General features: G+C 34.7%; 1 protein-coding gene across 1 annotated transcript in view; it reads left to right on the top strand.

Moving 5' to 3' along the window:
- LOC107693080 (A-kinase anchor protein 6-like) overlaps positions 1-16808 on the top strand; it is a 68593-nt gene that overhangs the window by 32300 nt on the left and 19485 nt on the right. Inside the window, exons 4-5 of the mRNA XM_016492324.1 lie at positions 6793-6939; positions 13308-13562. Of these exons, the coding sequence (XP_016347810.1) occupies positions 6793-6939; positions 13308-13562 (402 nt within the window). The remainder of the gene's footprint in view (positions 1-6792; positions 6940-13307; positions 13563-16808) is intronic.

The following is a 16808-nucleotide window of genomic DNA, read 5'->3' as shown; positions in this document are numbered from 1 at the left end:
AGCATTTTCGTTCTATTTAAGATTTAATTATCTTTTTAATTGAATGAATTTTTAATTTAGTAATAAAGCACAAATCGCCACTCAAATCTCATTGTCGTATATCGCAAAAAAATGAAGAATAGTGCAATAGTACTAATAATAGACCAAAAAAGCATGTACGGAAAGAACATAATTACATGTGATGTTTTTGAAAATGTATTAATTTACTTATTTGAAACATTTTTAATGAATTTGTAAGTGTTTTTCACACAGAATTTTTTTTTAATATATGATAAATTGTGATATATATATATATATATATATATATAAATATATGATAAAACATAAATGATCAAATATACTATATTATTTTAAATTATAAAATAATGTAGTATATAATAATATTAATAGATTAATATATTTTCTAATATATTAATTATATATTATTTTCATTTTTAATTGTTTACATTTATTTTAAATACTCCTTTTATATATTATGTAATTTATAGGTGGAAATATGGACCTGAATTATGACCTGGTATTTTCTTTGTGAGATACAATCAGAGAGCCATAAGGAGAGTCCATATAGGCCTGTTCAGAGCTCTTTCTGTATAAATCTTCAGGGCTAAAGACCTGGCTGCTCAGTCTTACCATTTGTACACCATCAGTTGGACTGACCAGGCTTTTCTTTGTTCATTGGATTTTTTGAATCCCTCATTACCACTATAGAAACCTGCGTAATGCACAGTCTTTAGCTAGAAGGGGAGGTGAGAGTAAATATTCGGAGTCGTTTTATGCTCCATATTGTTTTGCAGATTGCATGCTATTATGTCGGTGAGAAAGGGAGTCCCACGGGCTGACGTCTATGCGGTATTGTAACTAACATTTTTCTTTCTAATGCTCAACCTTTTCTTGTCGTCGTGAACGATGGCATTGTCTGTGCAATTTGTTGCCACTCGATGCATTTTGACAATGTGAAGTGCATTTGTTGAAGGAACCTCCTGCCAGCCGAGGTCTGGAAAGGCCGGTGGAAACTCTCCTGGGTCCCTCGCTGACCCCATCGTGACTGCCCACCTTGTTCTTAACCAGAGAGAAGAGAGCCGGGCGGAAAAAAATAAAAGCGCTTGACTCAATACGAGCCTTCTATACCAGCTGTAAAATGGCTTATTCTTCTAGTCGCCATGGTGACAATTAACAGTGTTTCAAGGACTTTTGTTCCCGGCCGGTTTGAACAGATCCCCCCCCCACCTTCTTTTTTCGGCGCAAAGTGATTTTTCACGATGGAGGAAAAGCAGCGTCTATTATGCATAAACAGTAAGGAAGCGTTTTCTCCTCCTTTTAAAGTAAATATGTAGCTTTTTACTTCCTGGTCTTTCAAGCCCGGCGCTCACACATTTTTGAGAGCTTGGCTGGCGCTCCTCAGCTGTGCTGGGTTTCCATCAATGGGCCTCTTCTGCGCGGTCTTCCTCCCCTCTCCACTGCTTCCTCTGCGCCTCCCTCCCCGAGCAGCCGTCTAGAGCGAATTACAGACATCAAGGATGCTGGCAAGATATGAAAAGGCCTCAAACTGATTAAGTAATTATCAGTTTTCCCAGCTTCATTCAGCTCTGAATCACGAAAGCATATCAAATTCCATATTTTGTACCTCTGAGTCAATTTGTAACTCATCAGCTCCCAGTGTAGGTTTTTATGTGGCTGATGCATATTCAGTTTTTTCTCAAATGGATTCCCTTTCCTTCGTGCTAAACATCTAATACGGCAGCTTCGGTGGATAATCGCAGAAACCCAGAATGGACTTTTTTTTTTTTTTGCCCTTCGCAGATTAATTTCAGGGCAAAAGAAAGATGTTATTACTTCCTTTTTGATTTAGGGACAGTGCAGAATCCGTCATCGAGATGAAGGCCCGTCGGGAGGGCCTTCTCATTTTTGCCGCCGCCTGGCTTCTGACGTGTGAACGTTAGCATAAAATGATTTGAATACGCCCCGTCCCTGCCTCAGTTCATGGAGTCTCACTTCTGTTGTCTCAACAAGTTACGGAGCCTGAACGAACTTTTAATTTAATGGATAAGATGAATCTGCGAAACCGCATTAAGTGTGTTCATGTGTGACTGCGTTTTTGCTGACATTTCCAGACTCACGTTCATTAATATGTGAAATAAATTAAACTTACAAGGGCTTGTTGATATTTCATCTATTTTGCTGCTATCTTTGCTCACTATTGCAGTGCCTTAGTGTTAAATGAGTGTTAGTAAAGCTGCCTGTTTTCATCATGGGATCTTGAGGGACATTGATGTTATACTAATGTTTAAGACTAGTGATGTCCCTAAATGTAAATATTTGACTTCAGCTCATAACTCAAGTTATACAACTTGTTGAGGAGAAACATGCTTTTTTTCCTTCTTTTAAATAATCAGAAAGATTTTCATGTGGTGGATGATGAATGGGTTCAGGACAATGTTTAATGTTGAGATGTGTTTTAATTAATTTGGAAAAATGTTGAATATTTGGTGTGTATTTGTACTTTGTTTTGGCACTTTTTGTTATTTTTGTAAATAAAAATTAGATGCCATTTTTATTAGGAGTAGAAATTATTAAAATGAGGGAATACTATAAGTATTTACACAATTTTAAAGATATTTTGCTAAAAGATAAAAACTATGACTAAAATAAAAAAAAACTGTAAAAATGAACACTGAGCTTTTGATTTAATCAATGTCATATTCACATGATTCACATGAATTTAGCCAATTTTACTCTGAATCTGTATGATATTGCGAGTAATATTATGTATGTGTGTGTATAATATATAAATTGAATGTCAAAATATGGGCGGAATATGTAGTTATGTCAGAATATATGGACAAATTCTGAAGTTACCATGATGTTTATAAACCTTAAAGTGGGTTGTATGTTTGCTATGATTTGATCATTTTCTTCAGAATAATGTAGTTATTGTAATGAATTAAAAAAATGTTTTTGTCAAAAAACAAAAACTATGAATAAAAACAAAAAAGACTAAAAATGAACACTATAGGCCTTTCATTTAGTTAATAAGTCATGTTCACATTTGTCATTAACAAAATTTGAGTCAGTTTCACTGTGTATTCTCACTATTAACTAGTTGCTTATTAGCATGCCTATTATTAACATATTGGCTGTTTATTAGTGCATATTCTGCATGACCATATTCTACATCCCCAATCCTACCCAATACATAAACTTAACAGCTACCTTACTAACTATTAATAAGCAGCAAATTAGGAGTTTACTGAAGCAAAATTCGTAATTAATGGTTTGTAAATGGCAAGAATTGGATCTTAAAATAAAGTGTGACCCAATAATATATATATATATTTTTTTAATTAATAAATAAAATAAACCAAAAGGACAAAATGTACTTAGACATAGAAGTGGATGGCTTATTTTGGTTTGATTTTAAAAATGTAGTTTATCTTCTCTACTATAATGAAGTTTAAGTGTGTGCGAGCGTGTCCTGTTGTGCACTGATAACCTGCTTTTAAAAACAAACTTTCATCAGGTTTTGCTCATCAGGGTTAATGGAGCAATGACAGAATCATGTATTTCCGTCACACCTCCACCTCGGTGGCATCCTTTGGCCCTGGAATATGTTTTTCTTCACCGTCAATTACACAGTTGACTATAAAGTTTTCGAGCCCGAGCTCCTTGGGTTAAGTATGCAAATCACCCTATCTAGGTTGCAACGGTGAAAGTGACTCAAGGGCCAAAAGTCAGCCATGCACGTAGCTAAGGTTAGCATGATGCTTCAACTTCTCATCGCTCCGGCATTCTAATTACTCAGGCTATCTCTTCCCTCCGTCTGCGTTCTCCATCAATAACCTGCCATTTCTTAAACCAATGAGAGGACTTAAAATCAATATTTGCTGTCAACAAACAAATAGTGTAATCCCCTTTACTTTAAAGAGGAGCGTCTTTAGTTTCGCGGCCACTATTAAAAACTGAAAGGGCTGAATGATTTAAAAGATGTGTGATACCATCTCCATCAAAACAAATGACAATGAAAAATGAACGCTGGCCGGATGACAGCGAGGAATGGGGGGAAAAACAGCACATTTAAATATTTAAATGCACATCCGCCATAATGATAAATGACATCCGAAAACTAGAATCAAGCAGCTATTGATGCAGAAAATGAAATGGTGGGAGAGACAGACAGAGAGAGAGAGGGGAAGGGATGAAGAGCGAAATTAACTGAAAAAAGGTGTCGAATAGCATCACTTTCATCTTTTACTGTATGTTAGTCCAGCTTTCAAACAGAAATGTCACAATTCTGCTCAGCTAGTGTCGGAGTGACCTAATACAGTCAGTATCCCGTTAGACGTGAGCTGAAGGGGTGAAAATTGCTATCATACATGCCCACTATCCTCCTGAGGTGACAAATGAGAAGTCGCAAGTCTGTGGGAACAAATATAAAGGATTTAGAAGAAAAGAAATTGAAGTACAAAATCTTAGGATTTGATTTGTGTTCATGGTAATGGATGTTACATTACAGTTCTGGATACTATTGATATTCCTTGTTTAATTATATAAATATAAAAAACATTTACTTACTTTTCACCTAAATGTTACAATAAAAAAACGCTAAAAAAAAATCTAATTGCCGAGTAGACAGGAAGACACTTTACTGTGTACTTATACTGGACCCATATTTTACACAATTGTGAGTTGTTAACCTATATTTGAAATATTTATTCAATATATTTAAATAGAAAATGTTTCCCATTTGTTTACTTTTCTTTTAAATGCTTAATTAAAATGTTTACTGTAAAATGAAGGTAGGTATTTTTTGATAGGAGAAATTATTAAAATCATACTTTTCAGTAAATTGGATTAAGATTTATTGATATACACTGCTGTACAATTAATGCTTAAAAGTGCTAATTAATACTTTTATTCAGCAAGGATGCATTAAATTGAACAAAAGTGAGAGTAACGGCTTTTCTAATGTTACAAAAGATTTCTATTTTAGATAAATGCTGTTCCTTTGAACTTTCTGTTCATCTAAGGGGCCCTTTACACGACAACGTTTTCAGCCAAAAACGGGAAACTTTTTATGCGTTTTGCCTGTTCGTTTACACGACAACGGCGTTTTGGGGACTGAAAACGCATATTTTTGAAAATGGGTTTTAAAGTGCAAGTTTTTGAAAACGGCACCGTTGTCGTTTCCGTGTAAAACCCCAAAACGGGAATCTTTGAAAACGGTGACGTCATGCGCGTGCGTAATACGTGTTAGGTATGTAGACATGCGTAGTATGTGTCGATTTTAAAGGCAAGCGCGAACAAACATACACAACAATGGCTACGTTTACATGCACAATTTTTGGTTCAATCGGACTGAATTCATTCTGATTGATGAATCTGAATGTAGTGTTTACATGAACGCTAAATAAAGTGATCGGGTTGATGTGCGCGTTTATGTGACAAGCGCATTTGTTTTTAACAGCAGAATTAATATGTATCCATTTATGGATAAATATACATATAAACCGCTGTGCCGAGCTGCTCATATTTATCACGCAGTAAAAATGCCCCTCCCCGTGCCCAAAACGGGTTGCCTGTGGATGAGAATCCACAAAAAAAAAGGACTGGTGGGAGGTTGTCCTGCTCCACTTCACAGTTGCCGAGTGAAAGGAGAGTTTTATAATGACAGGACATGCATTTATACAACATTTTATTCAAAAGGAAGCACCGCTCGTTCTGCTCGCCATACATCATTACTCTATTTCTGCGCCATTGCACATGTGCAGACCTTTCAGTTTCGGAGTTCAATCCGATCGAGTGTTTATATGCACTCTCAATCATATTAGAAAAGGAATAAACCACCCCCTTCAATCCGATCGAAATTTCATTCCGATCGAGCTCAATCCGATCGAAATTTCATTCCGATCGAGCTCAATCCGATCGGATCCATCAATTCGATGACAAACGGATTATTTGGTTGCATGTAAACGTAGACAATGGCGGAATATATGGTGCTGTTGTTGCTGCTCAAGAGTTTGCTAATGCTTCTTCAGCAAAGTGTGGATTTACTTCACCAATATTACAACCAACAGCAGAGACGCATCATATACAACATATAATCGTCACTTCCCTACAGGTACTGTTTACTAACAAGGTGACAGCGCCAACTACTGGCCTGCCATATGTAATACAGCGTTTTTGGCCGTTTTTGCGGATATGTGTAAACACGAATCGTATTGAAAACATTGTCGTGTATACGTGAACCTTTTTAAAAACGCAAGGGAAAAACATTTCCGTTTTTGACTACACCGTTGTCGTGTAAAAAAAATAAAATGTATCACTGCTTTCAACATTGATAATAATGAGAAATGTTTATGAAATTAGAATGATTTCTGAAGCATCATGTGACACTGAAGACTGGAGTAATGATGCTGAAAATTAGCTTTGCATCACAGGAATGAATTTCATTGTAAGATAAATGAAAATAGAAAAGTGTTATTTTAAACTGTAATAGTATTTCATATTACTGTATTTTTGATCAAATAAATGCAGCCTTGGTGAGCTTAAGAGACATTAAGAGAAAAAAAACATTAAAAAAATGTTACCAACCCCGAACTTTTGTACTAAATATGCAGATCTTCTCTAAAAGGATTGTGTTTTAATTGTACAAAATTAAGCCCAACTATTCAAAGGGCTGAGAAAACACTGTACATATGTGTTTCGTGTCCTTGCTGTAATAAAACAGCAAAAGCCTATCCTAAGATTGATATGCATGCTTTTCTCACCCTCTGACTGCTTTATGTGCTTCTGCAGGGGAACAGTGTGGAGATGTCCTTGTGGCTTCCTAGGAAGATGCAGCTTCTGGGCTGGTCTGAATCTCTGAAGAGGAGCGGGACTGAACTTCCTGTGGACTTTGACCAGCGGCTGACGGCCCTCCGCAGCAAATGGGATCAACTCGAGGTTGGTCTCTCTCTGTTCAGCTCAATCCGATCGAAATTTCATTCCGATCGAGCTCAATCCGATCGGATCCATCAATTCGATGACAAACGGATTATTTGGTTGCATGTAAACGTAGACAATGGCGGAATATATGGTGCTGTTGTTGCTGCTCAAGAGTTTGCTAATGCTTCTTCAGCAAAGTGTGGATTTACTTCACCAATATTACAACCAACAGCAGAGACGCATCATATACAACATATAATCGTCACTTCCCTACAGGTACTGTTTACTAACAAGGTGACAGCGCCAACTACTGGCCTGCCATATGTAATACAGCGTTTTTGGCCGTTTTTGCGGATATGTGTAAACACGAATCGTATTGAAAACATTGTCGTGTATACGTGAACCTTTTTAAAAACGCAAGGGAAAAACATTTCCGTTTTTGACTACACCGTTGTCGTGTAAAAAAAATAAAATGTATCACTGCTTTCAACATTGATAATAATGAGAAATGTTTATGAAATTAGAATGATTTCTGAAGCATCATGTGACACTGAAGACTGGAGTAATGATGCTGAAAATTAGCTTTGCATCACAGGAATGAATTTCATTGTAAGATAAATGAAAATAGAAAAGTGTTATTTTAAACTGTAATAGTATTTCATATTACTGTATTTTTGATCAAATAAATGCAGCCTTGGTGAGCTTAAGAGACATTAAGAGAAAAAAAACATTAAAAAAATGTTACCAACCCCGAACTTTTGTACTAAATATGCAGATCTTCTCTAAAAGGATTGTGTTTTAATTGTACAAAATTAAGCCCAACTATTCAAAGGGCTGAGAAAACACTGTACATATGTGTTTCGTGTCCTTGCTGTAATAAAACAGCAAAAGCCTATCCTAAGATTGATATGCATGCTTTTCTCACCCTCTGACTGCTTTATGTGCTTCTGCAGGGGAACAGTGTGGAGATGTCCTTGTGGCTTCCTAGGAAGATGCAGCTTCTGGGCTGGTCTGAATCTCTGAAGAGGAGCGGGACTGAACTTCCTGTGGACTTTGACCAGCGGCTGACGGCCCTCCGCAGCAAATGGGATCAACTCGAGGTTGGTCTCTCTCTGTTCAGCCTACTATATGAACATGTTTTATCAAATACAATAAAGGAGTTACGAAACTCTTGAGTCCTGTTTGGGAAATCGCTATTAAAAACACAGAGCATCACATCAGTCAGGGGTCCCTTTGTGGAAAGACGTGCTTCCTGAACAGTCGGCTCTCAAAGTCAGCGCTGCTCTGACACAGGTGAGTGTCACACCTTGAGACTGATCTCTCCTTGATCCAGAGCTCCCTGCCGAGATGAGAGGAAACGGGCGGGTTGGGAAGATTTGGAGGAGAAAGAGACACAGAGAATGCAAGAAAAAGTTGGGAAGGCATTGTCAGAATAAAAATGCTACGAAAATGCATCTTAAAACACTTTTGTTTGAAAGCTTCCTTTACTTCAAATTGAAATATGTCAAAGTTACCCTGTTTTTAATGCTCTTTTGAACTACCATCAAAATTTCTCTCTGCTTTATGTTAACGTTTCTTCTATTTTTAAGCCATTTACTTGTACAAACTACTTCCTTGCTGGATAAGACACAGCTCATTCAGCACGTTTATGCAAAGCGACTTGCATTCATACACTGAAAAAAATACATTTGGTCTAAAAACAATTTTCATTAGTACATTGTTAGTACATTTCAGAAACGATTACAAAGTAACTTTAAGCAACACATTGAATTAAATGAAATTTGAGTGGAATTTTGAAGTAGAAAGACTGAAATAGTAATTTCTCCAATGATCTTTGTTGTAGTTACAAATGTTGAAGAGACTGGGGGGTCAGAAAGATTTTTTTTAATAAATTATTATTTTATTTAGCAAGGACATTATGACATTTATAATGTCAATAAATGATTTCTATTTAAAATAAATGCTGTTCTCTTGAACTTTCTATTCATCAAAGAATCCTGAAAAAACTATGCAGCAGATTCGTTCTGAATGAATCTCTTCCTAAATCGTCCCTCCCTAACATTTTCGTCTCGTTTTAATTCGTTGACGAAAATGTCAATACATTTTCGTCATAGTTTTTATCATTCAAAAAGCGTTTTAGTTCGTTATCGTCTCGTCGTTGGTGAAAAAAATAAACAGTTTTATAATGATGCAAAATATTTAAATTTCAAATATATGCTGTTCTCTTGAACTTTCTATTCATCAAAGAATCCTGAAAAACAAATGAATCATGGTTTTCACAAAAATATTAAGCAGCACAACTGTTTGATATCAATAAGAAGTGTTTTTTGAAAAAGCAAATCAGCATATTAAAATGATTTCTGAAGGACCATGTGACACTGGAGACTGGAGTAATGATGCTGAAATTCAGCTTTACCATCACAAAAATAAATTATATTTCAAAATATATTAAAATAGAAAAGAGTCATTTTAAATTGTAATAATATTTCACAGTATTACAGTTTTTGCTAATCAAATAAATGCAGCCTTGCCAATTTCTTTCAAAAACGTTACTAAAATCTTCACACTATGAGCTCTAATTGAGTTATAGTAAAACTGATCAACCTCCTAAACCATCTTAGACCAGCTGATGATCATAAATGACCAGCTTCTTACTTTTAGGAGCATTTTTACACTTTTATAACGGTGAAGCTCCACAACTCTTCACAGTGGGGTGATATTAAATAATTTATCTTCACTAATAAAGAGTAAACGCATACACCCACGTGGATATGCATCTGCAATGCTCCTCAAGATTGGCAAAACAGCCTTTGAACTGAAACATGAATTTTTTCGGAGAGTTTCAAAGTGTCAAACAAATCGCATCTTGCCTCCCTGTCGCAATCAAGCATTAATTAGAATTATCGAGAAGAGGACTATTCAGCGGCAAATGTTCTGACTGGCGTGAGTGGCGTCTCGTTAGGGCGTGTGCGACAGGAATAAAGCATCAGCGGTGCGGAGAGTTCAGTCTGAGCGCCGCTGCTCCCTGCACCGCGCATTATGCCGTCTCAATTGCATATTAAACAAGCCTATCAAGTCAGCCATTGGCATCTGCTGTGCTGACACAAATTGTGAATTAAATGAAATTGATGTCCCCTGTCGTATATATTTATGAAGACAGACCATTCTCTGAAGTATTCTGCTTATGAAGAATTTATGATTGCAAACTGTTCCCGAACAAAATAAAGTGGCAATAAATTCCTGTTTTTTTGCCGTGTGACCCTCCAAGGGCATTGACTTCACCTCCCACCGAGACATTTGTTACTCAGAGAAAACAATGGCTGGATCTGGATTCCATTGATGCCCATCAAATCATCTGTATTCAGAAGAGTGGAAAGGACAGCGAAATAAAAGGAGAGAGAGAGAGAGAGAGAGAGCGATAAACAGCGGCAATAGAGAGATTCTGTTCTCTGTCCATTAAACTGGACTTTTGCAAACTTATGTATCACTTTTCTTTAACATTTTCTCTTAATTAAACAGAATTAAATAGATTGTTTATTTTACTGTAACTTTACTGTATGAATTTTATATAAATTGCGATTAGTATTATGATGTCATTCATTAGGGAGAATAAGTTGCTGAATATAAAATGGGTCTTAATATGTAAATATGGGTAGTTATATCCAAATAGATTTTCCCCCCATAATTTTCCATTCATTTTTTTTTGTTATCATCATAGTATATGTCTGCATAATCCATCTTTTTTTTTTAATTGTTTAGTAAATATTACATTTGTTCCCTTTATGTCTGCTGAAGTAATTCAGTATGCAGTTTAAATATGCATGAAAAAAAATCCTGTTTTTCATTCTATTACCTATTGAAATGCATTAGAATATTATCTAAACTGGTAAAAGGCAACATGATGAAACAGCATGTGCAACCTAAATCTAAAATATTATGTATTTTCAAGTTAAAAAACAAAATGTTCAATACTGTTCAAGAGTTTAAGGTTGATAACATTTTTAATGTTTTTGAAAGAAGTCTTTTAGGCTCACCAAGGCTGCATTATTTGATCAAAAATACAGTAAAAGCAGTAATACTGTGAAATATTATTACAGTTTTAAAGAACTGTTTTCTATTTTAATATATTTTAAAATGTAATTTATTTGTGTTACTCCAGTCTTCAGTGTCACATGATCCTTCAGAAATCATTCTAATCTGCTGAATTGCTGCTCAACAAACATTTCTTATTATTATGAGTTTTGAAAACGGTTGTGCTGCTTCATATTTTTGTAGCAAATGTGATATGTTGTTTTCAGGATTTTTTTTTTTTTCATAAAAAGAAAGTTCAAAGCATTTGAACATTATAAATGTCTTAATTGTCAGTTTTTAACTATTTAATTCATTCTTACTAAATAAAAGTGTTAATTTCTTTCGAAAAACAAGAGCCTAAATCCATAGGGTGCAATTTTATCCTTCAGGAACTGATTTAATGGTAAAAAAGTGTCATAAGAATGGTAGTTCGAGGGGTTAAAAAGAGGGATTGGTGCTGTCAGCCTAAAAGGAAAGTAGTAGTAGAGCCGGGGAAGGTTATTCAATTTTAATGATTTTTTAAATAAATGTCATGTTGACTTGAACTGTGTGTATCTCTTTAAACTAAAGACAAGCATTTCACTCTGTTTTGTGTCAAAAGCAGCACTTTTTCACACACTAATGTCTCATAAAATCACTATGAGATCTGATTTTGCCTCAGTCAGCCCAGCAGAAAACCTCAACATTTGTTTTCGGCCAGAAGAACCCATTTTCACATTAAAGCTAAAATGTCCAGCCTTCTGTTTTCTTTGCTATTAACACTGTGCTGACAGGAGAGGAACACAGATGTGTTAATAAAGGCCGATCATGGGGGAGAAGCTCAGGCCGGATGAAATAGCCACTTCATTGCTGCGTCATAATCACATCTGTTTCCATTCCAGCTTCTCAACACACGGATCACATAAAGGAAAGGACAATTACAGCAGCCAGTGTGTGTATTAATTGGATAATGGTGTGTATTGTGCTTGCAATTGCCATCTCAGTATACAAGGTTCAACCTGTCTCTAAGAAGTGCGATTGCCAGGCAGGTGGGCATACACACAAACAAACAGAGGGGCACAAACACACACACACACGCACAGGCAGACTGCAGCTCAGCATGGTTCTCGCTTCTCTTGCTGTCAGTCGGGGAAAATTGTTCAGCGGAGCCCATTTCTAAAATCATTGGTGTGTTTTTTGCAGCTGATTGTTTGCTATTCAACAAACATTTGAATGTTGCTCTAAAATGCCATTTTGTGCGATGAGATTTTAACCCTTTCAGTCTCATCACCTGAAACCTGTTATCAGACACTTCAGGCGCGCAGCAGCCATGTGGAAACAGCAGTCATCACCACATCTCACTTTTTAATTAAACACAAATAACAGGTTAATCACTATGTGTAAAGCAGTTCCATACATTTAAGTTAGCCTGATGTATGAATGCATTTGGTCTTTAATGTGTTTGTATGTTTTGTGGATCCACATTTATGAATATTTATCATAGTTTAAATTTGTTTGTGAAAAGACCATAGGAAAAACAATGGACCTCAAATCATGAATATGTAAATGTGACTGTGATTTCTATAAAAACTGTTACTAGTTGTAAGCACTCCCCACTTTCATTTTATTTTATTTTATTTTATTATTTTATTCTATTTTGTTTTATTTTTTATTTCAATTAATATTTGATGTTATATTACATTTTTTGTGTTGTTAAGTTTTGTTGTTTTCTAAAGTTTTATTTTATATTGTTTAATATTTAATTAATATTTAATTGTATTACTTTTTTGATTTATTGTTTTTATTTAATTAATTATTATTATTTTTTTTGTGTGTGTTATTTAGTTTTATTGCTTTTCATATTTTTAGTTTATATTGTGTAATATTTTATATTTAAATAATACGTTTTTTTTTTCAATTAATATTTGATGTTATATTTTATTTTATTTTTTGTTTTGTTGTTTTCTACATTTTTATTTTATATTGTTTAATATTGAATTAATATTTAATTGTATTACTTTTTTGCTTTATTGTTTTTTTATTTTTTATTATTTATTTTTTGTGTTATTTAGTTTTATTGCTTTTCATTTTATATTGTGTAATATTTTATATTTAAATAATATTAAATATTTTATTTTTATTTTTGTATCATAGCAATGCCATGCTGTTCTTTAAAGATCCCTAGAAGATGAGCCTGAATCTACACTATTTTCACCAAAATGCCATTTTCATGACAGTTGGTGTTACTGTAGTAAAACTATGGTAAATTGAGATATTCTGTCCATGTTTGTGTTTATAGACTCTTATGTTTGACATCTCTGTTTGTGTCCAATCAGAAAACCCTGGCGGAGCATGTGGAGCCCAGTGTGGGCCAGCGGAGTCAGCGAGAACTTCTGTCTCCTGACACCAATAGGATGGTGACCCAGCTGGAGAGCCGGATAAAGGAGTTAAAGAGCTGGCTGAGAGAAACCGAGCTCTTCATCTTTAATCTGAATCTCAGACCAGAAGCACAACAATGTGAGAGCAGCACTCAAGACGCTGATGACCCACAACACGACCCGCAGGCCACCAAACAGCTGCAGCACTTCAAGGTGAGTATGAATATGAAGAGCTGCATGTCTGTCTGGAGTTTTCTATCTAGAGTTTGTCATCTTAGCAAATGCAATGGACTGTTGGCCTGTTTTACCACATGTTCAGATCACTGTTAGCAGATACTGCTAGTGAAAAAAAAAAGTGCATTTTTTGTTTTTTTTTTGCTTTTTGACGTTGCTTTGCAAAACGAACTTAATGCTCTCAGCTCCATTTTACACATTTTACTGTTTTTACATCCGTTCAACAGAATGGCATAATTGCATGATCTGAAAATTCCGCAGCCATTGGAAATCGGCTTCAGCCATTGAAAAGCCAGCCACTGGTCAGCCACTACTTATCAGTAACTAGCATAACACCTGTAAGCCTGCAGCTGTTCATTAGCCATCATAAACTGTGCTAACACTTTGCATTTTCAGTGCAGCTTTCACTAAACCATAATACACGCTTAAACTAGAGTACATGACGGCATCAGGTCAGGTAGTCTGAGTGTTTAGCATATACACAGAAATGAAACTGCTTAGTCAAACTGCAGAGCGCTCTCTAAAAATAACCTGTTTCACTTGAGCCGTGCTCCTTTAATAAATACAGGGCAAAAAGCACACATCAAATCCCCTGACTGAAAATCTATATGAAATAATTATTTGAGTTAAAATCCTGAGAAACAGCTTGGAGTATTAATCAAGACGTGTCAAAACACAGGTAGCGGAGCTGATTACATCCACCTGCTGAGTGACAAACATAAGTGAGGAAAAGCTCTAAATATACACAGGGCTAAATGATGAGGAGGGGAAATAAGGCTGGCTTTCTCTTTTGATCAAATGACACGCAGCCCAAAAGGCTCACATTGATTTCTCAGGGGAAGTCTGGAGAAAATAATAATACGATGATTGGAAATATTGGTAAGTGTGATTTATAATGGACTCTGCCATTGCACTAAAAGGGAGGAGTGTTTAGGAAGAGAAAGGAGAATGATTACATGTATCTAGTTCTTTTCGGACCACTTTTGAAGCGTGAATTGGCTAACTGGCGTGACGTGGCGTGATCACAGAGTGGTTGAAAGGCATCAGCGGGAGAGCTGAGATCTACACCTCTCTACATCTCACCAGCGTTCACAGTGCAGCTGAACTTAAACACAGCATCAAATGGCTTTTGCAGCCTGTTTTACTTCTGTAATCTGACATATTTTTGTAAAATAGTGTATTTAATGTGAAATAATGTGAGCCGGAACTTGATTTTATAGTTTGGATCGTGGAAGGTGTGTGAATACCTTTCATCATAGAAAAAGTAACAATCTAGTTTTATTATAAATAATAATAATAATAAAAAATAATTGTAATAATAATATTTATTATTATTTTAAATAATTATTAATAATACTTATAATAATAATAATAATTATTAGTAGTATTATTACGTATATATTATTATTGTCTATAAATAATAATAATATTTATAGAGATTATTATAATTAAATCATATTTATTTAAAAACGAATCTCTATATATTATCAAATATAACTAATAATAAAAATATTAACAACAACACTAATAATAATCATAAAAATAATAGTAATTGTTGTTATTATTATTGTTATTTATGGATTGTTATTTAAATGAATAGTATTCATTTATGTATTGTAATAATAATCTCTATCAATAATATATGCAAAAAATATTAACAACAACAACAACAATCATTATTATTATCATTATTTATAGATTATTTTTATTATTATTATTATTTATAGAAATTGTTATAAATAAATAATATTTATGTATTTTAACAATAATCTCTATAATAGTCTATACATAATAATGAAAACATTAACAACAACAATAATAATAATCATAAAATATTAACTATTATTATTATAGATTATTATTATTTAAATTAATAGTATTTATTTTAATAATAATCTCTATAAATAATCTGTGCAAAAAGATTAAAATATTAACAACAACAACAGCAACATTAATATTAGCATTTATTATTATTATTATTATTATTATTCAACTTTACATTTGCAGAAAAAAATGTGCACGTCTGCATATGCATGTGAAAACTAGACATACAAAAATTGGAAGAAGTAATGGTAACCATTTTTGTATACGTTACATTTTTTGTGCATGTGAGAAAATAAAAAAATAATAATTTGTATTTTTGAGTGTAATGGCTCTGAATATTTGTCATATTAAAGTAACATATTGTATTAAACCACTTACACTCATGGTTGTATGTGTGACAGCGATTTTACTGTAGTTAAGGGGCTGTTAGTCATTGTAACGTTTTGCTGTGATTGTTCACTGACATGTTATTTGTGTGCTAGTGATAGTTGTTTACTATGTCAGAAAGGGTCAGTGGTTTGAGATTGCCCCAGAAACTTTAGAAGCGTTTAGGATAATTCCATCCCATATTACTGCAGTTTAATTGAACCTCAGTTTTGGCAGGTGAAGAGTTTATCCATTTTCTGGGTTGTGTAAAATCTCACGGCTGGAGCTGCTGGAATGTGTGTCCAGATCCCTGATGCCAATAAAAGCCTGAAATATGTGTAAAAGGAGAGATAGTGAGACACTTCGTTATGAGTAACAGGTATGGTCACCCTTTAAAATGTCATCATAAAAATGTCCATCTTCCCCTGAATAAAAAGCATTAAGTTCTTTACTTGCTAGGGGGGTGTGGAGTCGTCTAAAATTAGACTATATTGTATTTTAACCTTCTCTGGTCAGACGGTTCAGAGTGGTTGGCTGCCAATTTCACTTCTTTCATTAATAACTGTCTTCCCTTTAATAGTGTGCCTTCATGATATTAAAACCCCAGGGTGACAGGTTGAATCCTGTCATCTCTCCTCTCCTGGACATTTCCTGTCAGGGAGAGGAGAGATGACAGGAACCGCATGCCAACTTCAGTCATTAGTTAACAATTGTTTTACTTACAGAACCTGTTGTATCCTGAGATGGAAATCTGAAGATTTGTTATCTCTATAAATAGAAGCTCTGTTTCAAAACCTAGTGAGCTTCCTACCTAGACGGCATTTAAGGCGTCAGGAATGTTATGCTTTCTTATATCTAACTTATTATTCATCAAAGGATCCTGAACAAAAATGCATCAGTTTCCACAAAAATATTAAGCAGCACAACTGTTTTCAACATTGATAATAATAAGAAAGCAGCAAATCAGCATATTACAATGATTTCTGAATGATCATGTGACACTGAAGACTGGAGTAATGATGCTGAAAATTCAGC

Source organism: Sinocyclocheilus anshuiensis, unplaced genomic scaffold, assembly GCF_001515605.1.
Source record: "Sinocyclocheilus anshuiensis isolate Anshui unplaced genomic scaffold, SAMN03320099.WGS_v1.1 scaffold222, whole genome shotgun sequence".
Taxonomy (NCBI): Eukaryota; Metazoa; Chordata; class Actinopteri; order Cypriniformes; family Cyprinidae; genus Sinocyclocheilus; species Sinocyclocheilus anshuiensis.
Note: the sequence above shows the minus strand (reverse complement) of the source record. Positions and strands in the feature narration are given on the sequence as shown.